The sequence below is a fragment of the Drosophila miranda genome, chromosome XR (genome assembly GCF_003369915.1).
Source record: "Drosophila miranda strain MSH22 chromosome XR, D.miranda_PacBio2.1, whole genome shotgun sequence".
Lineage (NCBI taxonomy): Eukaryota > Metazoa > Arthropoda > Insecta > Diptera > Drosophilidae > Drosophila > Drosophila miranda.
Genome location: NC_046674.1, coordinates 979933 through 1004710, shown reverse-complemented (window position 1 = coordinate 1004710; position 24778 = coordinate 979933). Strand labels below are relative to the sequence as shown.

The window sequence follows — 24778 nt, the reverse complement described above, 5'->3', positions numbered from 1 at the left end:
TTCAAATGGTACAAGTACTCGATAGTTTCTAAGGAATAATTTATTTTACTTCTTTTTATTAAAGTTCGATTTACTAGGAGAGCTGGTGTTGTTGGCCCCGCGCTTGCGCTTATTGAGGGGGTTGCGAGGGTCGTAGGCATCGTACCAATCGTCGCCCTTGCTGTTCGCATCCTTTGCCAGGACGGGAGCTGTGCTGTTGAAATTTAACGTGTGCGACAGCCAGTCGTCTCCAACTATCTCTTTCTCAACTGTTCCGTTGTCGAACTCCATTGGTTCGGCATCTGCAACTGCTTCGTCGTCCTCAGAGCCCTCCTTGTGCTTCAAGCCGGCCACTTTGGTACGGAATTTGGCCAACAACTTTAGTGTGAATTCCTCCCTGATAACAAAAACACCAGACGAATGAAAGAGGGGCAAAAACATAACAAGAACTGATCCCACCTGGACTGTCCTTTTGGCTGGAGCTTTCCTTTGGCAGTGTATATCTCCTTCGACTCAATAAAGTCATTGATATAATGATTTTCACTGCCGCCCTTAATGTGTGACTCTTTCTGAGTCTTCTCCGGGCCATTGGCCAGCTTGTCCTTGCTGATCTTGTCCATCTGATATTGCTTCTTAAGAGAAGCAATTTCTTCGCGAATCTTGGTTCTGCAAAGGTTAAATTGGTTAGAAAGTACCCAAGGACCTAGTATCTTGATGAGGCGTACTTTTCTTTAGAGATCTTAAGTTTTTGTTCTTGCTCTCGGGTCATTAGAACGTCCTCCTCCTCCGGATCACTCTCCACAAGGCCACTCTTGGTGATCTTCTTGGGCCGGGCATCTGTCTTGTCTGTCTTTGATAGTTTCTTCTTGATGAGGTCGGAGAAGTTGCCAGTTGAAGACGTGGCCTTGTCACTTTCCTCGTCGTCATTCGGCAAGGGCTCCTCGCTATCAGCCCGTTCCTGTTTGGGCACTTGAATTGGTTCCTTGCTTAGCTTCGGATCATCTGTGACGTCGTGCAGCGATTTGGCCTTTCCGGCGTTCTGCTTGACGAACACGGTTGTCTCCACCTCGTCGCCTTCGGCCTCTTCTCCAAACGAAAGCAGGCCAAAGTTTCTGCAGCAAATGGATCATTTGAAACCCAAGTCAAACCAATCAGAAAAGAAACCGATGCACACTTACTTTACGCCCTGTCGTTGTTTCTTGACTTTTTTGCTTTTCTCGGCCTTGGCGATTGCTCGCGGTACAATATCTTCGAAGGGATTGGTGAGTACCTCGGTGGACAGAATTCGATGCGCGTGCATGGGCCTCTCCTGGTGGTCCACTATGCCGTCCTCCAGCTTGAGCATGTTGTAGATTGTGTCGCCTGTGACCTTGCCGAAGAGTGTGTTCTTGATCTGGAGCTCGGGAGTCTCTGCGAACGTGAAAAAGAACTGCGAGGCATTGTCATCTTTGCCCGAATTGGCCATTCCCATCAGGCCGCGGCGCGTGTACCGCAGTCTCGAATGAAACTCGTCCTTGAACGGCTGCCCGTAAATGGACTCGCCTCCGGTTCCATCGCCGTTGGGGTCGCCGCCCTGCACTATGAATCCTTTCACCAGGCGATGGAATACAGTGTTGTTGTAGTATCCCTCCAAGCATAGTTGCACGAAGTTGCGGCATGCCTTTGGACACTCTCTGGCCCAGAGCTCGATGTCGATGTCGCCCACTGTGGTCTTCAGCAGCACCTTGCCCGAGGTGGGCGGCTCCTGGATGTAAATATTGCTCATTACAGACGACCAATTCTTATATTACAACTAAAACAAAAAGGCGAGACCTCAAATCTGACATAAAAAATACGGACTGTCGTTGTTTTTAGCGATGCGAATATATCAGTGCCAGAAAATATCGATATTTTGGGGCGATAATTATCGACAGATGCGTTTCTAGGCAACCGTTTTGCTTTTGATTTTCGTAATTTTGTTCAGAATCAATTGGGAATATCTGAGTGAATTAAGAATGAATTTCAACGACGACCCATTGGCGGACCTGCTTAGCGACAACAGCTTGGACAACGACAACTTCTTCGAGAACCCAGCTGGTGCTGGCCACAAGAAACCGCCGAAAATCGCGAAGGCTAAAGGAAAACTGGAAGATCTCTTTGGCATACAGGAGGAAACGGAGGCGGACGTACAAAGCCCCTCCACGTCTGGCCAGGGCACCAAGGGAAAACCCAATGCCACGAGCACTCCGCGCATCGTCAAACAGAAGCCTTCCCTCTCCCTCGACGACGACGCGGGCGATGATGACCTGGGTTTTGACCCCAAGCGCCCCAAAAGCGGAGGATCGAAGAGAAATCTGTTTGATGATTTGCTGGCCGTCGCCGAGCCCAAAAAGAATATATTTGATGAGATATTGAGCGGCGGCGATGCCGCAAAGCGTCCGGCTACTGCGAAGCCGTCCATATCCCGCCAGTCGACAGACACCACCACGGAAAACTCGCAGGCGCGGCCCAAGACCTCTACTGGACGGCGTAGCTCTGCGCAATCGGCCACCGTCAATGCGGATCCTCTCGGGCTGTTTGGCAAGGACACGAACGCCACAGTTTCAGGGATGTCCACGCCGGTGTCCAAGAAGCGGGGAACGACAGCGGACTGGCTTGGCCTAGAGGCCGCTGCAGCATCCGTGGCAGCTGTGGAACAGGAGCGACCCTCTACTCCGACTCAGCAGCACTCCGTTCAGCAGCAGGCTGCCAAGGAAATTGCTGCTCCTGCTGAAGCACCTGAAGCACCTGCAGCAGCAGCGTCAGCTCCTAAGCATTCTGGAGACATCCTGCGAATGTCTGACCCAGACGAGGCAGAGCAGTTCCTTACGTCAGAGCTACCTCTCGCCACAGGACCTGCTGTCAACCCGGCCACACAGAGTATCCTCCTGCTGAATAACCTGAACCTGGAGACGGGCTCCAACTTCAATGCGCTGCAGCAGCAGGAGTGCCAACTGGTCATCGCAGCGCAAATGAAGAGCCAGGAGCGCACCCTACTGGAAATGCAGCGCCGCCAGGAGGCCCAGGACCGAAAGTTTCAGGCGCTGATCCAACAACAGCTGCAGCGCCAGCAGCAGATGGAGGAGCACATCAAAGGGCAGCAGGAGCGCATCAGCATGCACATCCAGTTGATGATGGCGCAGCCCGCGCACGTCCAGCAGCTAGAGGGACTGCCGCCTGTCCAAAGGCCAGCGCTGGAAAAGCAGGAGTCAGAACAGCAAACAGCAAGCAGAGAGGAGCACAAGGAACAAGAGCTGATGCAGCAGCTCCAGCTGGAGACGGAGTCGAAGCGAAATCTGCTGGAGAAGCTGCGCCTGGAGGAGCTAGTGGCCAACATGAAGGTCAACTACGAGCAGGAAATCGAAATGATCGAGTCCTCGTACAAGTAAGTAGCCACATGATCCCCTGTCTACGTTTTGATGGCTTTATTTGGTTGCAGGAAGCAGTTGAAAGTCCTGGAGGAGCACTTGGCCGCGGTCGAGGAGCGACTGAAGACAGAAAACAGCGACTTGCGGCAGCACTTTGTCGACAAACTGGAGAAACAGAAAGCCGACTATGTCGAGCAGATGTCCACCTTGAGGCAGGACCACGAGGATGAGGTGCGTAAGCTGCGCAACTCCCACGAGATGGATCTCGAGGGCATCCGGCAGGCCAAGATGGTGGAACTGTCGTCGGTGCAGGACCATGGAAACTACTTGGAAACGCTCCGCCTTGCCTCGAACAACCTCCAGGAGCTGCGCGATGGGATGAGCAACAGCCAGGACAGGGAACGACTGCTGGAAGCGCGCGAGAACCGCCTGGCCGACCAGGAGCGCCGCTTAAAGATGAACGAGGACACGGCCGACGAGGAGAAGAGGCGACTCATGGAGCTGGTGAGCACTCTGGAGCTGCAGCTGGGTCGCCTCTCCAAGGACTCGGCGGAGGAGAACTGGCAGCTGCGACAGCGCATGGCCAGCCTGGAGGCCGAGCGGAAGGCCCTCGAGCGCGAAAAGGAATTCCACAGAGAGCAAATGGAGCGCGACGAGAAGCGGGTTCAGGAGCTCAAGGCCATCCAGCTGGCGGATACGGAGCGGCTGCACCACGAACTGCAGCAGGAGCGCACCCACCTGGCTGTGGAGCGGCAGCAGCTGGAGATGAAGCACAGGCTGCAGGAGCACGGCAACCTCGACCAGGATCGTGTGGAGGTGGAGGCCCAGCTAAAGGTGGCGCGGGAGGCTATCAGGCGGGCCGACCAGGAGCGGGATCGCTGCCACAAGCTGCAGCGTGAGTTGGAGGCGCGGAAGCGCCTGCTTGCTGATAAGGAGAACGATTTGAACCTGAGAGAGGATGAGCTGGCGCAGTCCACGACTGCGTATCGGATGGCCACAGGTCGGGCTCAGATGGCAGAGCAGAAGGCACGCGAAGCCGATCAACTGCTGCAGGCCAAGTTGCAGCTTCTGGGCAAGCGGCATCACGACCTGAGCGAAAAGGAGGCGCAGTTGTCCCAGGAGCGGATGCTCCTCGCCCAGGACCGCATTGCGATGCACAACCTAAAGAAGCAGATCCTCCGGAGCAGATGCGCGCTCTGCAAGATGGGGTCGGAGAGTGCCGAGTTGGCGCTACGCATTGACCGAAAATCGAAAAATCAGACCAACATGGATCTCCATCTACCCCCCATGCCGCTCAGCAATGCCGAAATGATGCTCAAAATGGCTGCCGGAACGGAGCCGGGCGAGGCACAGAGCGACATTGTAGACCGCATGCTTGACGACAACATCCAAGCCTCCTATCGCCGGATGTACAACGTGTCCGGGTCAGCCGACGATGTCGATTACGGCTTGACAGGTGGCCTCGACGACGATTCCAAGGTGGCCATGGATAATGGCAAAATAATGGATCCAGACCTGGAAGCCTTGCTATCGAAATTTAATAATGGATTCAGTACGGGCTTGTAATTCCTATTCTATACAAGCCTAAAGTATAAACAAACCCAATGAATTATGAATGGAACGGTAATTTCCATTCAAAAACTACCTGGAAATATGCATTTGTCAGTATTTTATAATTAAGTTTATTAAAATTGTGTGGCGTCATGGAAAACAATATACTTTACTTTTTTCAGCTACTGGTGGCACGTCGTCTCTACGATTTTGCAAGTGCTGCAGCCCGGCCTCCTGAAGGCCCTCTGCTTGGTGGCCAAAAGTTACTAGTTTTTTTTATACCCGATACTCAAAATGAGTATTGGGGTATATTAGATATTTGGGGTAAAAGTGGATGTGTGTAACGTCCAGAAGGAATCGTTTCCGACCCCATAAAGTATATATATTCTTGATCAGCATCAATAGCCGAGTCGATTGAGCCCTGTCTGTCTGTCCGTCTGTCCGTCCGTCCGTCCGTCCGTCCGTCCGTCCGTCCGTCCCCTTCAGCGCCTAGTGCTCAAAGACTATAAGAGCTAGAGCAACGATGTTTTGGATCCAGACATCTGTGATATGTCACTGCTACAAAAATATTTCAAAACTTCGCCCCGCCCACTTCCGCCCCCACAAAGGACGAAAATCTGTGGCATCCACATTTTTAGAGATACGATAAAACCAAAAACGCAGAATCGTAGAGGATGACTATATGTTCTAGAGTGTAAAATCTCAACCAGATCGTATAATTATTATAGCCAGAATCAAGAAAACAATTTCATTCTTTCTCGCTCTGTCTCTCTCTAACACACAGGTTTCATGGTCGGCTTTGCCAATTGCAAAATATGAGTTCAAGGATCTCAGAACCTATAAGATCCAGAGCAAACAAATTTGGTATCCACACTCCTGTGATATCGGACCTTGACCGTTTCGTGTCCAAATTTCGCCACACCCCCTTCCGCCCCCGCAAAGGACGAAAATCTGGGGCATCCACAAATCTCAGAGACAATTAAGGCTAGAGTAACCAAATTTGGTATCCGCACTTCTGTTAGATCTCACTATAAAACGTATATCTCAGAATTTCGCTCCACCCCCTTCCGCCCCCACAAAGGACGAAAATCTGTTGCATCCACAATATTGCACATTCGAGAAAACTAAAAACGCAGAATCATAGATAATGACCATATCTATCAGATTCCTGAATCTGGATCAGATCGGATCATTTTTGTAGCCAAAAGCAAGAAATCAATTTGCAGTGGCCACGCAGCGCCCGACGTCACGCTCAGACTGATTTTCTGTCTCTCTCGCACGCACTCTTTGTCGTGTGGTTCAATATTAGCGGCGTCTGCCGCAGGAGAGCCATACTGACTTAGTATCGGGTATAACTGTAGAGTTGCGGTGTACGTAGCAACTCACAACGTTCCCCCTCGTTTTATTAATACTCTCGGTGTTCACTTGGAGACATCTTCCCTTGCCCGTGAGATGCCGGGCAATTGCAGATGAGATGTTCCAGCGTGTCGATGGATTATCGCATTTTCTGCAGTGCGTACTCCTACTAACATTCCGCAGTCCTCCATTGGTCCATTTCCATTGTGTTTAAAACCAATTTTAAGAGATTTTTCGAATACAAACAGACAAAAACGGTTGCAAAAATTTCAAACGGAAAAAAATAAATGCTTTTCTATTAAAAAGTCTTTCTTATATAAATAAAAATACTGATTCTTTTATTAAGACTAAGCAAGAAAGAAAATAATGATCTCAAATAAAGTAAACTGCGGTTACCTTTCTTTTTAATTAATAAAAAAAAGTGTTTTTTTTTTAAACATATTTACGGTATATTTTAAAAATGAGACGGTACATTTCGGTATATTCCAGAGGGTCAGACGGTAAATCCGCGGTCACACTGGTTGTTAGCTTGTTGCATTCCGTTTTGTGTTTTTCCGTGTTATTTTTGTGTGTTCTGCCAGAGCGAGGCAGCAACAAATGAGTGTTTTTATGTAATTTAATAATAATGTAATTAATATGTTGTAGTGCAAGTACATACGCATAAACAAAGTGCAAGTTCATCAGTATTTTCGCGTATTCCGCTTACGTTTTGTATATTCATTCCGTTTTTGTCATCGCTTGTGTTTGCGCGTGTGTGTGTGTGTGTGTGTGTGTACGCCTTTCGTATTCATTTGGATTTAGTCGGTAGGTGTGTGGGAGACAACTTCACCTTAATTCAGCGTCAGCATAGACGTTAAGCAATGAAATAAACCATTGCGAATAAAAAAAGACAGAGAAGCACTTAAATTCCTCATCTGTACATAAAACTTCCAAGAGGGCGGCTGTACATATATTGTGCGGAGTAACTGAAACAACACCCGAAAACATCGGTGGAGGTGACACCTAAGAAAGCAAGTAAGTGGCGTCCGACGAGCAAGCGAATAAGAATAAATGAGGAAGAACGAAGAGTGCCGAATAAAGGTGTGTGCAAACGTTAATAGCTACATATGTATCCCTTATGTATATGCATATTAATGGCACTCCATTATCGTGTTCGTTCTTCCTCCATCTCTTTTGCTCCCTTCGTTATGCTCATTGTCGTGTGTGTGTGCCTGTGTGGGTCAACTAGTTTTGAAATTTGCAAAACTATTGCTCTACATTTTGCCGCTCTTCAACAAAAAGCGGCCCAATTTATTTGGAATCAATTCATTTGGTTGCTATTTCGCATGTGTGTGCGCTCTTATTGATTTACCTTAACCTTTGCCGTCTGCCGCCTGCCGCCGCCGTAGCTGAAGGTTTTCTTTCGTTTTGCGTCTCTTGCCGGTTGCTGTTTTCTCTTATCTTCTGCTCCTTCGCGTTTCGCATTCAACGGTACATGTGTGTTTGTGGGCGCGTGTGAGTACGTTCAGCATCTGTGTTTATGCTGAACAGCTGTTCCCCCGTCTCCCGTACAGTGGGTCAAAAGAGTACTGTGGTCGATCGGAATACTTGAAGAACAAAACTGGCCTAAAGTGGACTCCAGAAATGCCTTTAAATGCCGCTGATAAAACTGTAAACATTTGTTCGGAAAATAGCAAGAAATTTGTTTCCTTCATTGTGACAATACTTTTTCCATCCGCTGTGCGAGTATTGTGTGAATGAGGAAAGCCACACTCGCAGCATTCATTCACACAATTTATGATTGTGGTCATGGAATACGATTGCAGTACTTCCCTGTGATGTGCTCATGTTCACATTTGCTCTATATATATATATATATAGCCGCAGTACTACAATAGGAAGTTTCTTCTCTGTTATCACATTCACAATTATACACACAGTACGTTCATGCAATGCTCATTTCTTTCGTATTGTTTCTACAGTCCACCGTCTTCCAGAATCTTTTCATATAAAATTGTTCTGCTATCACTTGGAACCAAAAGTTTGCTACAAACACTATTAAGAATATACATGGCTATATCTCTAGTCCTCGTCTAGTCTTCGAACAACTGTTCCTCAAATCCAACAACGAAGTGGTGAATGCTTTTAATCAGTTCCTTCTAATTTCCCAAAAACCTGCAACCAATTTGTTAAATGACGTACTCTTTCTTCGAATGCTTCGAGGGGGGTGCTACCATTCTCTATTCTCTGTTCTGTAGTTTTGTAGTTTTGATGGCAGTGGCAGAGTCTATCAATACCCGATAGACACCTGCCATTTGGGGCCAGAAGGTAAACCTGTTGCCCTCCCCTGGCCTCTGTTCAGAGACACGCACGCATTGCACCCACCGGTGTCACCGGTGCCTTTACAGGGCATAATCACTTTTATCATCCGATTCCGTTATCGCGACGAACGCGAATGGCAGATAAGAGAAACAAAGCACACGACAGTCGGAGGTAAAGTTCGGCAAAGGAGAGAGTGATAGTACACATAGAATTTGGACAAAACAAGTTGAAATTGAAAGAAAAACCAAATTCTAAGCAGTTTTCATTCCCAGTTGTTTTTTCAGAATTCAACGGGAACGACAACATCGCAACAACGCTGCTGCTGTGGGGAGAATATGTCAAACCAGGGCCAAACCGACTACGACAGGCAATTCCAGGATGACTTGGCCAAAGCGACAGCTCTGAGCTTGGAGCAGCAGGCCCTCGACGACTACCGGCGGCATAAGAAGTACGGCACTGGCTACCACTCGGGGGTGCCCAGCGGCGCCTCTGGGCGGGACTACTATGCCCAGCAACGTAGTCAGAGCGTCACCCATCGCCGACACTCGGAGGTGCATACGACGGCAGCCGCGGCCAGCAATGTGGAACGTTCACGCACTCCTCCGGCGCAGGTATCCGAGAACGACCTCATCTGCTTTGCTAATCCCACCAGCAAGCAGCCCGAGAGCGGTACCACCTTCGACAGGCTGATCGAGGACCTGCAGCGGATGCAGCCACCCAGTTCGCAGTCGCACTCGCACTCGCAGGCGCTGGTGCCGATGGGGCCAGTGGCAGCGGCGACTGCTTCGGTGCCCGCGCAATACGGCTACCACCAGCCACAGCCGCAGCACCAGGCTCAGCCTCAGCCGCCGCCGTATGGAATCGTGGGAACAGCTGGCGGCATGCAACTGGTGCCTTACCAGAACGCGGCTCAGGCACAACAGCGGCCGCTAAGCAACGAGGAGCTGCAGAGGCTTTACAGCATGCCCAACCAGATGGCCGTGCAGCCGGTGCAGGCGGTGCCCACCGCCTACCTCTACTATCCCGGAGCGGTTGTGGCGCCGTACACGGCTCCCATTGTGCCTGGCTCGGCTGCCTTTATGCCGCCGCAGTACCCACAGTCCCATGGATTCGGGTTTGGGCCTGTCTACCCGGGAACGAGCACCCACATGGATCTGGGGCGGCCACAGAGCACGCCAGTCGCCGTGCCAGCGAGCAGCCTTAGCAGCCACCACCCGTCCAGTAATCCTGTCTCCAATCCCGAAGCCAATGGCGTGAACATGAAGCCCCGACGCCCAGTACCTTTAAACATCAGCGCCAGCACCAGTTCCAACGGTCAACAGCAGCCTCCCAAACGCACTGGTAACGATTTGATAGACCTCAACCAAGAGGACTAGTATGTATCACTATCGTCTACACACAGTTCCCCTTGCTTCGGTTTTTCTAACATCATAATCTCTCTCTTCTGCTCTTGCAGCTCTCGTGTGAGTGTACTGGAGGCATTCGATCCCCTGCTAAATGAGAACATTGGTAAGCCCCAAACCCAATTATGTACTAAACAGACATACCACAATCCACCTACTCTCTTACTCTTCTACTCTCCTGGGAACTGCAATCCTGTTAGAGACTGAACTAAAGTGGCATCTTACGGTTATCCAGATAGATATTTCTAGTTTGAAATGATATTTTGTGGGTGAATAGCATTATGTTCGGGGTAAATGTACATACAGTCTTCAAACAATATCAATGTCAATGTCAAACCCAAACCCAAACCCAATCCCTCTCCCCAGTCGGGTGCCAACATCCTTTGTAGCTCGAGATCGTTTGTAGCAAGTGGTTGCTCGACTTGGATACGAATTAAACTGAATGTTCTTGTTTGTTTCTCTCTGTATTGCAGTGTCGCAAAAGTAACCCAATTTTAATTGAAAGTCCTACTACTACACTACTATCCGTACTACTACCAAAGCAAACTACTGCAAAGCAAACTACTTTACACAACCCACAAGTACACCACCATCTAACTGGTTTCGGTACGGTCCGGTACGGTTCGGTTGGGTTTCGGACTCGGTTTCGGTACGGAATCAGTGAAAGAAACAAATTCGTGTCTTAGGCAGCACGCACTTAGAACCACCTACTTACTTATACACCATGTAAACACTATTTTTAAACAAAAGGCTGACTTTGTGCCTTGTGCCATCACCACATCACACACCCAGCAGAAGGCACCCAAATACGATTGGACTGGGCTTCCGATCCGCATCGATCCATAAGATCATATTTTTTTCAAAACTTAACACAAATCGGTGATTTATCCATCCTCTTGATGTAGCGATGAAGGAGTGCTCCAATGTGCAAGAATACTGGGTTATTCTGAAGTCACTTCCTTCTTTTTTGTTTCCTTTTTTACCATGTATTACGGAATGAACAGATTGTGATTTGCTGACTTGCTGCTACATTTATACATATACAACTACCAATATAAATACATACATATATTTAGTTCTATCGTGTATCATTTTGTGAGACAAAAACAAATAAACAATTCCTTGAACAAATTCCAGTCTCTTGTTGTTTTATTAAACATCGCCTTGCCGCCTTGTCGCCTTGCCGCCTTGCTACCAATGCCCGTCGTTTCCCACTTTCAAAATAGTACTACAACTCTCAATCATTTAACATTTATGTTCCTATAGTATCCTATGTATCCGTCCGTTGAGCATATATGTATGTATTTATATATTACATTTTAGAGATATAGGATTGGATTGGATTGGATTGGGGTAGAGATATCTAAGCTTTTAACAACGCGGTTTCGGGCACCTTTCTGCAAGACCTTCTGCTGTCACTAACTCTGAACCGATTCTTGTTTTCTTTTTTATTTTTTCTTGCACCCTGCTAATTCTCCTGTACAGTGTCCATCTTCTGTCCTGTGGCCCTGTGGCCCGAACCAAATTAAGGGTATCGATAAAAACGCGATTAATCGATTGAAAGTGTATCAAACGATTAACGATCAATTACAAAATTAAATTATAAAGCCAGTATTGCTTTGGGAACTTTTCCCATTGTGAGAATATTGTTTGCATAGTTTTGCGACTTATCTGAATAGTGGGAGTATCTGCTAATGGCATTCCCACTTGTTGAATATCTCAAGTTGCACACTCCGCTGCTGTTCCGGGGTTTGGAAACAGATTATAAGTTTGAAATATAATTTGAGGCCCCCTCTTGAAATATTTTGGGCTTGCCCTTTTGTGGGACATGAAACACATGATGGAAAACATTTGGGATGTTGAGATCCCCCACAAGCCGAATGAGCTATGGGGGAACATATGTATGTATAGATACATATGTGTAAATATGTATAATACGTATGCGATATGCTGTGTACAGTGATCGTTCGATTGAAAGAATTAGCAGATCAGCCAAACAGTATCTTTGCGTTCACGTTCACTTGAGTTTCCTGATTATTCAGGGCATCCGAAGGGGCTTGCGAGAAGCAGTATTATTCGGATCTGGAACCTCCACTATACTCGGGGCCAGACGCGGCGTGGGCGACCCCCAGCGGGCCGTGTATGACAGCAATCACAATTAGCTATTAGGCGATGGGAACGATGGCGCGGCCAATGTGGGATTTGTTAGCGTAGATTTGCGAACTGTTCTCCGATCGGCAGTGCCGCACGTTAGTTCTCTCCATTCGCGTGTCTTGCACTGTGTTTTTGGGGGACCGATTGGGGGACTTTATTTTTGGCTACACGATGAGCCCGGACGACTCTCGCGGACGCTGACCGTGTGTAGGCCTCAGTGTCATTTGCATAACTGCGTGCGATATTTCTGTGTGTCAGATTGGGACTTGGGACTTGGGATTGGGATTGGGATTGGACTCGACTGATCATGCATTCGCTACTTGCAGGAAACGACAGTGCCTCGGACAGCACCTCCTACTATGCGGAGTACGATCCGTTCGACTTCCTGTACAGCGGCGATGGCGGCACCCAGTACTCGGACCCCATGTACGAGGCGGTCAACAGGTGGGACAAGAGCACCGCCACCGCCAGTCCGAACGTTAGCCTGATTGGCTGGCGTCAAGACTATCTGGCCCAGCCGTCGACCTCGTCGGCGGCGTCGCTGTGCCAGGCGGAGGTCCCCGTGGAGGAACGGCTGCGTCTGTCCGAAAACGGATCGGGCAGTGTGTCGCCGCCGCCGCCACTGCCGCCGCGTAACCAGCAGCTGTACGAGTCGGCCCAGGTCCAGGCAGCGTTGACAGCCTCGAAGCCCTACCAGCCCACGGCCTTGACAGACAGCTACACGTCCAGCATACCGGCCCGTGTGGTGCTCGACCGGCGGAAAACGTGCACGCGGCTCTATGAGCTGATTAGCGACCAGCGCACGGACGATCCCGAGCTGCTGGAGTTCTACCACATGGTCAAGCAGCTGCGGTCGCGCTACCCGCACGACGACGCGCCCACGAACGTGGGGCATGTGGTGGCCGCAGAGTTCAACTACCACTACATGATGGACACCAGTATCAAGGTGATTGTGCATCCGGCACTGAACACCCTCCAGCAGCATGCGCTGTCCACATCGGCCGCGGCTGCCGAGGGTCAGGTCAAGGGCTATGGCACCCCGGTTACGTTCACCTGCGACAGTAAGTGGTAGTATTGTGGCTCCCCCTAAAGCTCGCATTACCCCTTTCCACTCTTTTTCAGTTGACTCCGTGGTGGCGCAGGTGGTAGCCCAGGCGCTGGCCTCGCTGGAGGGCCAGGTGAAGGGCAGTGTCACCGACTATGTCGTCAAGGTGGGTGTCTCTACACTATTTCATTCAATCTGTACCCTGGCTGATCTGTGCTCTTTCAGCCCATTGGTCTGCTGGAGTGGCTGGCCCCTACCTCGCGGCTGAGCCAACTGGAGAGTGTCCACAACAGCTTCCAGCTGGAGAAGGATGTCCACCTGGGCCTGTGCCTGAGCACCGCCTCCAACATGCAGGCCATAGCGCGCACAGAGCGGGACGACGTGAACGACGCGGACCTGCAGCCCGAGCAGCTGTTTCCCAACGAGGTGGTGCCCATTGTCACCTACGACAACATGATGATACTCATCGAGACGCTCGAGATGGAGATCGACAAGCTGGAGTCGGCCGCTGACTCGCCGCCACCTGCTTCCGGCCGTAGTGTGGTCAGCTGCTCGGGCGTGGTCCAGGCGGTGAAGGCCATTTGCGCCCTGCTCGGCTCCATCGACACCCTGGACATTGCGCGCTGCGTGGCCGACCTGAAGCGCGTTTGCGAGGAGGCCCAGACGAAGTATGCGGCTGGATCGGGGGCCAGCAATCCGGAGATCGTTAGCGACTACGGCGACTACGCCCAGGTCACAATGCGACCGCGCTCCCTGCTCGAGCAGATCAAGGTCAAGTGCAATAGTCTGCGCGATGCGGTGCAGGAGCTCGTCGAGCTCTATGCGAATGTGTTCCGAGTGGCGTTCTCCGTAAAGTCGCTGGACTACGCCACAAGTGAGTCGTGCCCCGGGATCTGCTCTCAGCCAATCCTAATCTCAATTGAATCCCGTGTATAATTCCAGCACCCATTCCCATTTCGTGCGTGTCAAAGCCGATCGTGGTGAGCATCAACTGTCTGCACAGGCCGCCGCCGAACTGGAAGTACGATGACTACTCGCTGTGCGTGCAGCTGGTCTACGGAACGCGACTGCTGTCGAAACCCAATGTCCTGAGCTGCTCGAACGACACGAGCGGCGGCCTGTTCCCGCGCCTCAACTTCAGCGCCTGGCTGACCTTCGAGCAGCACCCCATATGCACGCTGCCGCGCGAGGCGCGGGTCACGTTTGTCCTCTATGGCAAGCAGGCGGCCAGCGAAAACGAGCCCAACTCGGAGCCCAACGGCGAGCGGCGGCAGGTGACCACCGAGCTGGGCTGGTGCTCCATACAGCTGTTCGACTTTAAGCGGGCGATGATCTGCGGCCCCTACCTGCTGTCCGTGTGGCCCCCAACCACTGACAAAATGCTGGGCCCAGCCCCAGCCCGCGGCTGTCACCCACATCCCGACTTCTGTCCTGTCCTGAGCATCGAGGTGCCGCCATATGGAGGGCGCATCGAGTTCCCGGAGCACCAGGAGGTGCCCAAGCCAGCCCCGCAGTGAGTTGTTGCCTCGACTCGGCCAGTTCGGCACAGTCTTCTAACAGTCTCGGTTCCGCCCACAGCTACGACTTTGCCTCGCTGGACGCCAACCTGCAGGAGGAGCTGCTGGACACCGCCGAGCTGGGCTACACCGGGGCCACCGAGCGACGCGAAGTATTCTGGGAGAAGCGTCTGTACCTGCAGAACTATCCCAATGCGCTGCCCAAGGTCCTGCATGCTGCGCACAGCTGGGACTACGCGAACCTGATAGATCTGCACGCCCTGCTGCACTCGTGGGCCCCACTGTCGCCGCTGCAGGCGCTCGAGCTGCTGCTGCCCCGCTATCCGGACGCCAAGGTGCGGGAGAAGGCCGTCGAATGGATTTCGAAGATGCCCAACGACCAGCTGGTGGACTTCCTGCCGCAGCTGGTTCAGTCCCTGAAGCACGACACCTATGAGGGCTCGGCCATGGCCCGATTCCTGCTGGCCAAGTGCCTCGAGTCGCCGCGATTCGCCCACCACATGTACTGGCTGCTGGTGCACAGTCTGCCCGACGATCCGCACAACTCGATTGGGGCCGCCATGGTGGACCAGGAGTACGACGAGTGCCAGATAACCCAGGCGCGCTACTACCGCCGCAGCAAGATGATGCTGCGCGCCCTAATGGCCATCTGCGGCGAGAAGATGCTTCAGCGCTTCATGTACCAGCACCGCATGTGTCAGGTAGGCGTCCATCAGCTCCTTTGTGTCCATCTAGCCCGTTTACCCTGATTTTGCTTCCATAGAAACTGACAACCATAGCGGAGTCTGTGAAGGAGTCGAAAGAGTCGATGCGGCAAAAGAGTCTGGCTGCCGGAATGGACGAGGTGCACCAGGATCTGCTGGAGAAGCCCACCTGCCTGCCGCTGGGACCAGAGCTGGAGGTGACGGGCGTCGCTGTGCGCAACTGCAGCTACTTCAACTCCAACACACTGCCGCTGAAGATCACCTTCGTGGGACCCGATGCCGAGTCCCTGCCAGCCATCTTTAAGGTAGTCTCCACGAGAGAGAGCGAGAGGGCCTCACGGTGATTGGTACTAAGTGGTTGACTTCTTTCTAGTGCGGCGATGATCTGCAGCAGGACCAGCTGACCATTCAACTGATTCGCATCATGAACAAGATGTGGTTGGCCGAGCGACTCGACCTGAAGATAGTCACCTTCAACTGCGTGCCGACTGGCTACAAGAGCGGGATGATCGAGCTCGTCTCCGAGGCGGAGACGTTGCGCAAGATCCAGGTGGAGTGCGGCCTGACCGGCTCGTTCAAGGATCGCCCCATAGCCGAGTGGCTGGGCAAGCAGAATCCCAGTCCCCTGGAGTACCAGAGTGCTGTGCGCAATTTCACACTGTCCTGCGCCGGCTACAGCGTGGCCACCTACGTGCTGGGCATCTGCGACAGGCACAACGACAACATTATGCTGAAGACCTCGGGACATCTATTCCACATTGACTTTGGCAAATTCCTGGGCGATGCCCAGATGTTTGGCAACTTCAAGAGGTAAGAGGGACATGCTCTCCCACCGGTATAGACTTATTGATTCTGATCCGTATTCATCGCACGCAGAGATCGTACTCCGTTTGTGCTCACCTCGGACATGGCGTACGTGATAAACGGCGGGGACAAGCCCTCCACCGACTTCCACTACTTTGTGGATCTGTGCTGTCGCGCCTTCAACATTGTGCGCAAGAATGCCGACCTGCTGCTGCACACGCTGGCCCACATGGCCACGGCCGGCATGCCGGGTGTCAACTCCAATGCCGTTACCTACGTGCGGCGTGCCCTGCTGCCGTCGCAGTCGAATCCCGAGGCGGCGGCCACCTTCGCCAAGATGATCCAATCATCGCTGAAGAGCTGGTTCACCCAGTTCAATTTCTTTCTCCACAACCTTGCCCAGATGCGCTTCACCGCCGACGAGGGCACCGGCGAGCTGCTCTCATTCGTGCCGCGCAAATACACGTGAGTCCGCTTCCGACCGCTTCCGACCGCTTCCACCGGGAACATGTCCTATCAGGCGGGCTCCGGTTTTCACTTACTTTTGCGTTTTGCCTCCCTATCTTTGGGTGCTCCCGTTTTCGCCCCAGTTTTTAAGTTTTTAAATTTTCTCTAGTGCGGTTACGCGCACAATTTGGGCCGCTACGCGCAGAAACGACTGCAGCGACGATCCGATAACAATCGGATGCAACCCGATGCTGCCATCAAATCGCAATCGCAATCGCAATCGCCATCGCCATCGCAACTGTTGTTAGTCAGACATCAGTTACTTAAGAGCAAAATGGGGTTGGGTAAAATGGTTTATAAAAAAAGGCACCAGCTAAACTACTCTGGAAATGGTGTCGTATAACTTTAAGCCATCAATAAGCCATCTATTCGGTTACGATTCGGTTTGTTGTCAGAGAAATGTTGCCGTTTTGAAAAACGAAAACGGGAGCACCCGGGAGCACTTTCAAAAGTAAATCGGAATACCGGAGCCTGTCCATATATGATATGTATGTGTGTGCACTAAAACCCAATTACTTGTATCGTTTCATAGCATGCAGCAGGATGGTCGCTTGAAGATTGTCAAGGTGGTGCGCTTTCAGAAGCACTACAGCATGGAGAAGTTCTACATGTACATACTGCAGGTGACGCGGCACGGACAGCCGGATCCCACGCACTTGTTCCGCTCGTATCGCGAGTTCACCGAGTTCCATCAGAAGCTGTGCATGCACTTTCCCCTGGTCAAACTTCACAGGTGAGTTTGCAATTCAGTCCAGATGATAGCAGATCCCTGGCAGCTTTACATAAGTCATACGAAACTTAGATAGATCTTTAGATCATGTTCGAGTCATATGCCAACTAAAGCAGCGGTGGGCACGCCTTTTCAAGTTTGGAGCAGTCACGCACTCATGTATTTTATTTGTATAATCGCTGGCCCGAAGCTTCGTCCCATTCACGAGTCGAAGAGCAATGTGCATCGATCTTTAGTCCCATTCACGAGCCGGCGAGCAGTGCACACTACATGTATTTTGTTCTTGCATTCTCGGGCCTTCTCGTTGGCTTCTTCCACTAGCGCGTCTGCCTGGAGTCGGGCTGTCGAAGAAGCATTGGAATCATTTGGGTGCGAGGGACTATATCCGTACATATATGTATGTATATGTATATTTCGCATTGGAACAATTCCTCTGACAGTGCATATATCTATCGCTTTGTCCCCCATATCTTGTTCTTTTCTCGTTCTCGTTCTCGTTCTCGTTCTTGTTATACCCGATACTCAAAATGAGTATTGGGGTATATTAGATTTGTGGTAAAAGTGGATGTGTGTAACGTCCAGAAGGAATCGTTTCCGACCCCATAAAGTATATATATTCTTGATCAGCATCAATAGCCGAGTCGATTGAGCCCTGTCTGTCTGTCCGTCTGTCCGTCCGTCCGTCCGTCCGTCTGTCCGTCTGTCCGTCCCCTTCAGCGCCTAGTGCTCAAAGACTATAAGAGCTAGAGCAACGATGTTTTGGATCCAGACTTCTGTGATATGTCACTGCTACAAAAATATTTCAAAACTTCGCCCCGCCCACTTCCGCCCCCACAAAGGACGAAAATCTGTGGCATCCACATTTTTAGCGATACGATAAAACCAAAAACGCAGAATCGTAGAGGATGACTATATGTTCTAGAGTGTAAAATCTCAACCAGATCGTATAATTATTATAGCCAGAATCAAGAAAACAATTTCATTCTTTCTCGCTCTGTCTCTCTCTAACACACAGGTTTCATGGTCGGTTTTGCCAATTGCAAAATATGAGTTCAAGGATCTCAGAACCTATAAGAGCCAGAGCAACCAAATTTGGTATACACACTCCTGTGATATCGGACCTTTCGTGTCCAAATTTCGCCACACCCCCTTCCGCCCCCGCAAAGGACGAAAATCTGGGGCATCCACAAATCTCAGAGACTATTAAGGCTAGAGTAACCAAATTTGGTATCCGCACTTCTGTTAGATCTTACTATAAAACGTATATCTCAGAATTTCGCCCCACCCCCTTCCGCCCCCACAAAGGACGAAAATCTGTTGCATCCACAATATTGCACATTCGAGCTAAAAACGCAGAATCATAGATAATGACCATATCTATCAGATTGCTGAATCTGGATCAGATCGGATCATTTTTGTAGCCAAAAGCAAGAAAATCAATTTGCAGTGGCCGCGCAGCGCCCGACGTCACGCTCAGACTGATTTTCTGTCTCTCTCGCACGCACTCTTTGTCGTGTCGTTTAATATTAGCGGCGTCTGCCGGAGGAGAGCCATACTGACTTAGTATCGGGTATAACTGTAGAGTTGCGGTCTCCGCAGCAACTCACAACGTTCCCCCTCGTTTTTGTATGTTATCGTGGCTTTATCGAAATACAGACGTGTTCATCTATCAGACTCTTTATCTAGACGTTTTTAAAATTGATTCCGATTCGGCTTCCAAACCTTTGCTTATCTTGTGAAATGCCTAGAGACGCTCTTTTTTGTTGTTATCTTCCAAGGCTATGCTCCTATGCTACTTCCTGCTATATTGTTTATTATAATTATAATATAGTCAACATTATATGGCAACTTATCTTTGAAATGTACACATATAATCGTACATGCTAGTACATACTCGTTATTGGGCCTTGGCCAGAGCCAGGGAAAGAGCCAGCCAGCAGGCATTAAATTTACACATAAAATACTGTATTTGCTAAGGAAATCGACGGAAACGGACGGGCTGGTCTTGTTCCTAGGCATCCGTATCGTTCTGCATTGTCCGCAGTGCTGCTGTCATGGTGCGATGCTGGCTGATGGCGCGTCCGAAGGCCTCGTCGTCGCTGCTGTCGCCCTGCGAGACCTGTGCCCCGAACAGGCTTGGCACACTGTTGTGCCCCGGCTCCGGCTCCGGCTCCGGCTCGAATATGGTCGAGCGCATCATGGGGCGCGGCGGAGGGTGATCCTCCTCAGACTCTCCACTCGACGAGGCGACTACCTCTGCGGACTGGTAGTACTGCAGGTTCTCCACGTCGAAGCGCACCTTGAGCGTGCGTGGGTTTCGCTGGGCAGGCCTCGGTGCGCTTCGCGCTTCGTCCTCGCTGGAACTGGAGCCGGGCAGCTCTTCGGGATGGTAGCAAGGCAGGGGAGTCGCATCGCCACGGACATTGAGTGTGCTGGTCTTGGTAGAGCGCGGAGCAGGCTGAGGTGCTGGTCGCGGTGCCTCGGCCACGGCCATTTCCTGGCACAGATCCTCGAAATTGTCAATTCCATTTGTCGGCGCTTCAGAACTGTTCGGTCCTGTACCTCCTGTGCCTCCGTTCGTTTCCAGTTCGGCATACAGATCCTCTATGCTGCTCACAAATCGCTCGCCTCCCACGGCCTCGGTGTACTTGGGCAAGGTGTGGCTGGCCCGCGAGTCCTCCAGCTGCATCAGGGACTCGTAGTCAGGCAGGTAGGGCGGGCCGGGGTCGTAGGGCGGCGGTTCGACCGACTGAAGACCTGGTGGGGCCTCCGGATGCCCCCGTGGAGCTGGCTCCATAAGCTCCAGCTGATGGAACAGCCCCTCTACCTGCTCTAAGTTGTCCATCGCCAGAGTGGCTTCGCTCAGTGTGGTCTCCACGGGGGGCAGCTGCTCCACGTTGTCCAGCGACAGGGTGGCTTCGCTGAGAGTCGTTTCCACAGGGGGAAGTTGTTCCAGGGCTCCGGGATGCAGCGCCCAGTTGGGCTCAGGCACTTCTGCGACGGCGTCGAGGTTCTCCCAGTTCTCCCAGTCCTCCTCGATGCTCTTGCCGAAGCCAGGCGGGCTGCCCGCCGCAGGCTGGTCCAAGATGTCCGCCTCGTTCATCACAAAAGAGGAGCGGATGCGCACAAACTCTGGGTCCTGCTCGCCACTTGGCATTTCCAGGTCGTCAAAGAGGCTATGTCCAAGTGGCGCTTGCGGTGGGGTTGTCGCCTCCGGACTGCCCGCAATCACTGCCACAACGAATGCCGAGTCCGCGGACTGATCGCCGGCTTCCTGACTGCTGGACGTCATTTCCGACTCGTGCTCGTCGGCGGAGGGGGCCCCGCGGTGCACCACAGCAGTCACGGAGAGGGATGAGGTGCCGCCCTGGTCGTCGTCGGGGGTCAGAAGCTCGGGCACATCATCGACCGGATCGAACTTCACGTAGCGCCCGCTGTCCTTGCTCCTCAGCTGCGTCGTCCTGGCCGCATCCTCTGTCTGCTGTGCTGCGCTAATCAGTGCGTACTTCTCCGCAAAGTGATCGAAGTTCGGTATTCCCAGTTCGCTGGGCGGATCGGGCACCACGGCCACTGCCAGATCTGCTGGTGGCACCGCCCGAGTGGGCGGAGAGGGCGGCATGCGGGTGGGCGGCGCTGAATAGCTGTCAGAGTGAGCGCTGAGCACCTCCTTGCGGCGACGACGCTGTGCCTGGGGCGGTGCCCGGTACAAGACTTCGGCCGGCTCTCCCATTCGAAGGTTCGGCACACTTCCCGCCAAGTAGCTGTTGACTGTGGAAGAACGGAATGGAATGGAATGGCAGTTAGTGGGGGAAACAGTCTCACAATTTCACAGTCTTTACCCGTTGATGTCGATGAAGGCCACGAGCTTTCGAATTCCTCGAGATTGCGCTGCCGGAACACCCCATGGACTGCATTGTCTGTGCCGTTTACCTGCAATCGGATCGAATCGAATTCAATCGAATCGAAGCATTGAAAGTGTGTTAGTTTTTGGAGAATTGCATCGCCATTGCATTGGCAGGGAACGGGTGTGCATTCAGATGTGTGTGCATCAGCTGTGAATGTGGACTCAGCTGTTTTGGAGCCCCTCGAATGCCCACAGACCAGCCCCAGCTCCAGCTCCAGCTCCAGCTCCCATGCGATGAGGCACGCACAGTTTTTCGTTGGAAAATGGGTAGCCCCACTCTGCTGTCTATTCGGAGACCTCTCAAAGGCGCACCAAAACTGAGAATATATATTCTTGAGCGGGGCCCCCAGCCCCCCCTTCACTTTGGATTCCGAGAGATAAACACACCAACATTCTATCGACTCGATTGAGTGAAAGTTGACTCTTTAGCAGCGATTTGCATTCCCCTCACGCGCCCATCTCTGCTCCGCGCTTTCAGACACCTGCGAGCTGCAAACTCCTCTATTTGCCGTGCCTTATCAGCAGGGGGTACAGCATTGGCACTTGTACTGTCACTGGCACTGGCACTGGCACTCGCCCTGCTATCGGGGTATCGCATTAACCTTTACGTGCTTGTCCAGCAGCTCTCTGTGCCGTTGTCCCGGACTCGTCGCATACGCACCTGTGACTCCTGGGCTGCATAGCGGGCCGGCGCCTGCTGGGCCTGTGCCGGGGATGATCTGGACGAGCCGCCGCTGCGGTCGAAGGTCAGGCGACGCCGGAAGCCCCAGATCTTGATGCCGAGCAGGGCAAAGAGAAGGCCCACGAGCAGCATGGCGGAGGCGAGCATGGGGCCGACAACGGCATGCTGACCTGAAGCAGGATGGAATTTATAGACGGATCGGGGCTGCGGGGCATCTCGGATAGAACTTACCTTGGCCCACATTCTCGAGCTGAGCCATGGCTTTGTCTTACGCTGCTGGGACTGGCATTTCAGCAGATTTCACGAATTTTGAACGAATTTCTGTCTCCTCCGTTGTTGTTGTGGCCGAATATATACGCTTACATATGTACATAACTTCACCACGTCGCTAATCGAACGACCCAGCGACAGCGGACGGCTCTCGGGGGCTCCAGCTCTTCAGTTTTTGGCGTTCCGTTCGTCTGAGCGCCCGCTCGCTCGTTAACTGATTGAGCGTTGACGTTGCCGCCGCTGCTGCCGTTGCCGCGAATGTTGCTTATCGGCCCCCGATTCGGGCCGATATCAAGCGCCAACCGACTCTCTCTCTCTCTCTCTGCCCATTCCGAGCGGGTGTGCTCTCGCAGCGACACGACAGCGAAATCAGACCGCCCCAGTCACCGATTTATCAGGCTATTAGCGGTGTAACCTCTCGTACTACCGCGCTCACTGATAAGCAATCGGCCGTACAATAAATGCACATGTATGTGTTTATTTTGATTTGTCAGCACTACTGCACCCAGCACCCAGCACCCAGCACACAGCACCCTGCACCCTGCACCCTAGGAAGCCCGTAGTGTTTGGTAATTGATGAATGCCTTCAAAACATCACAAACGACCCATCTCATTTCCCCTTAAATACTTCCCCTTAAATACTTAGCCGGTTCTTTCTTTCTGTTTAATCTGCAATCTGCTGTCTTTTGTCTTTTGTCTTTCAGTCTGCCGGCCGGCGTGCATGTGGGGCGCTCCAACATCAAGTCCGTGGCTGAAAAACGTCTACCTCTGATACAGCTGTTTCTGAAATCGCTGTTCGATGCGGCCGAGGAAATAGCCCACTCCGATCTGGTCTACACGTTCTTCCATCCGCTGCTGCGCGACCAGCAGGAGGCCAAGCTGGAGATGCCCAAGATGAAGGGTAGGACGGCACTCTCTGCCGCCAAATTGATTGAGCGGATATTTATTGATTGTATTTTGCAGAGGACAAGCGAAAGCCGTCGCGGGATAACCCCAATGAGATTGGACAAATCCGACTATCGCTGCAATATCAACGCGGCGTACTTACTGTGATGGTGGGTACACCAGTGACTCGAGAGCCTTGAGCCTTGACCATTGACCCTTGACCTGTGTTTGCTTTCCAGATACACCACGCCAAAGGGCTGCCCATGCTACAGGGCGGTCAGGAGCCCAACACGTATGTGAAGTGCTACCTAAAACCGGACCCCAAAAAGGAGACCAAACGCAAGACCAAAGTTGTGCGCAAGACGTGTGTTCCCAGTTTCATGGAAACGGTGAGTGGTTTGTTGTTTCGCTGTCCCAGGAACTCTATGGAACCTCTTCTCTCTCCCTTTCACCAGTTGGAGTACCGCATGCCTCTCAATATCATTCAGGAGCGTCGACTGCAGGTCACCATCTGGACACACGATACGCTGCAGGAGAACGAGCTGCTCGGCGGCTTCGAGCTGGACCTGTCCAAGCACGATCTGCGACAGGAGCTCTGCGACTGGCACCGCCTGGGATCGGTGCCGAGAAACGGATGAAGGGACACCATGCTTACCGACAATCTGGCCCAGGAATAAAGCAATACTAATTTACGTTCTCTTCTTCTTTTGAACACTATAATATTTACATATACTCGAAGTGATTGTACATTCCACATTTATATTATATACAATTTTAACTCAATTCCGGTAGAAGTGTTATTCTTTTTTTCTCAAGCTGTGCCGCCCACAGACATTCTTGCTAAGGTAATCCTTCAACGGAACACTAACACCGGGTGGGCCGTCTCTAGGGATAGCTCTGGATCCACGTTCAATTTTCTTTTCCTGGGGCAGATAGTAGGTCTGTTCTCTTGAGGGCATTGCAGTATTACACAGATAGACATCATTGGCGAACAATTTGAGCGACTTTTGACTTGGACAGAGGATTAGTGAGGAAAGCTTTGAGGCAATGAGGATTTCGGATCGTTCTCCGGACCAAGGCCAGCTTGTAGAAGGAACCGATGTCCCTCGAGGGACGATGACTACTTAACACAAAACCAATTTACAAGCAAATAGCGAATAGAGAATAGGAAACTGTCGTCGGGGAGACCAAGTACTAAAAGTGTCTTAACAAATGAAACGATTATTGTAAAATATACACACACACACACACATAAATATATGTACATATGCATAAGAACTTACACTGAAATCGACAGATTCTATTTTTATATCGATGCAAATTTAAAACTACATCTACCTGCGTATTTTTAACGAAATCAAAACCTTTTAACGACCTATTCATAAGCGATCTTTGTTTTCGTTTCGTGTATTCTGAATAAAACAAAGTTTATTAATACAAAGTCGATGTATAGATATACCAAATTATAATACATATACACACACATTCGCTAAACAACATTAATCAGTTTTGTTGTTTTATTTGTATAATGAAAGGTTTTCTATTTCCTATCCTGTAACTAATTTCTCAAAAATGACGTGTCCTTTAGTCCAATCTGTCG

General features: G+C 51.3%; 4 protein-coding genes across 7 annotated transcripts; 2 read left to right on the top strand and 2 right to left on the bottom strand.

Annotated features, from left to right (window-relative positions):
* Window positions 1-20: 20 nt before the first annotated feature.
* On the bottom strand, window positions 21-1828 carry LOC108151401 (spliceosome-associated protein CWC27 homolog). The gene is made up of 4 exons (XM_017279989.2): window positions 1158-1828; window positions 705-1091; window positions 439-645; window positions 21-376 (listed from the first exon to the last, which is right to left on the bottom strand). The coding sequence occupies exons 1-4, from the start codon at window positions 1742-1744 to the stop codon at window positions 46-48; spliced, it is 1512 nt and encodes a 503-aa protein (XP_017135478.1). The 5' UTR covers window positions 1745-1828; the 3' UTR covers window positions 21-45.
* A 62-nt stretch (window positions 1829-1890) lies between these two features.
* LOC108151399 (trichohyalin) lies at window positions 1891-5060 on the top strand. The gene is made up of 2 exons (XM_017279986.2): window positions 1891-3382; window positions 3437-5060. Exons 1-2 carry the CDS (start codon window positions 1974-1976, stop codon window positions 4929-4931), a joined length of 2904 nt encoding a protein of 967 aa, XP_017135475.1. The 5' UTR covers window positions 1891-1973; the 3' UTR covers window positions 4932-5060.
* A 1728-nt stretch (window positions 5061-6788) lies between these two features.
* Window positions 6789-23961, top strand: LOC108152220 (phosphatidylinositol 4-phosphate 3-kinase C2 domain-containing subunit alpha). Of its 4 annotated transcripts, none has more exons than XM_017281398.2 (16): window positions 6789-7286; window positions 8858-9948; window positions 10030-10082; window positions 12457-13191; window positions 13253-13341; window positions 13401-14049; window positions 14118-14688; window positions 14754-15393; window positions 15456-15701; window positions 15770-16206; window positions 16273-16665; window positions 17240-17440; window positions 22998-23194; window positions 23257-23348; window positions 23418-23567; window positions 23634-23961. In XM_017281398.2, exons 2-16 carry the CDS (start codon window positions 8909-8911, stop codon window positions 23814-23816), a joined length of 5676 nt encoding a protein of 1891 aa, XP_017136887.1. In that variant the 5' UTR covers window positions 6789-7286; window positions 8858-8908; the 3' UTR covers window positions 23817-23961. The 4 variants fall into 4 exon arrangements, with proteins under 4 accessions (XP_017136887.1, XP_017136886.1, XP_017136889.1 ...); XM_017281397.2 differs by having other exon boundaries at window positions 8846-9948; XM_017281399.2 differs by lacking the exon at window positions 6789-7286 and adding an exon at window positions 8780-8798.
* On the bottom strand, window positions 19234-22560 carry LOC108152221. The gene is made up of 4 exons (XM_017281402.2): window positions 22255-22560; window positions 22003-22193; window positions 21277-21367; window positions 19234-21205 (listed from the first exon to the last, which is right to left on the bottom strand). The coding sequence occupies exons 1-4, from the start codon at window positions 22280-22282 to the stop codon at window positions 19449-19451; spliced, it is 2067 nt and encodes a 688-aa protein (XP_017136891.1). The 5' UTR covers window positions 22283-22560; the 3' UTR covers window positions 19234-19448.
* Window positions 23962-24778: the final 817 nt, after the last annotated feature.

Bases quoted from the DNA above. Each gene is read 5' to 3' on its own strand.
- LOC108151399 (XM_017279986.2), top strand. From the start codon at position 1,974: ATGAATTTCAACGACGACCCATTGGCGGACCTGCTTAGCGACAACAGC. The intron at 3,383-3,436 runs GTAAGTAGCCAC...ATTTGGTTGCAG, and splicing joins ATGATCGAGTCCTCGTACAA to GAAGCAGTTGAAAGTCCTGG.
- LOC108151401 (XM_017279989.2), bottom strand. From the start codon at position 1,744: ATGAGCAATATTTACATCCAGGAGCCGCCCACCTCGGGCAAGGTGCTG. The intron at 646-704 runs GTACGCCTCATC...TAACCTTTGCAG, and splicing joins CTTAAGATCTCTAAAGAAAA to AACCAAGATTCGCGAAGAAA. The intron at 377-438 runs GTGGGATCAGTT...TTTTGTTATCAG, and splicing joins CAGCCAAAAGGACAGTCCAG to GGAGGAATTCACACTAAAGT.
- LOC108152220 (XM_017281398.2), top strand. From the start codon at position 8,909: ATGTCAAACCAGGGCCAAACCGACTACGACAGGCAATTCCAGGATGAC. The intron at 13,192-13,252 runs GTAAGTGGTAGT...ACTCTTTTTCAG, and splicing joins GGTTACGTTCACCTGCGACA to TTGACTCCGTGGTGGCGCAG. The intron at 15,394-15,455 runs GTAGGCGTCCAT...TTGCTTCCATAG, and splicing joins ACCAGCACCGCATGTGTCAG to AAACTGACAACCATAGCGGA.
- LOC108152221 (XM_017281402.2), bottom strand. From the start codon at position 22,282: ATGGCTCAGCTCGAGAATGTGGGCCAAG. The intron at 21,368-22,002 runs GTGCGTATGCGA...ATCCGATTGCAG, and splicing joins ATGCAGCCCAGGAGTCACAG to GTAAACGGCACAGACAATGC. The intron at 21,206-21,276 runs GTAAAGACTGTG...GTTCTTCCACAG, and splicing joins GCCTTCATCGACATCAACGG to TCAACAGCTACTTGGCGGGA.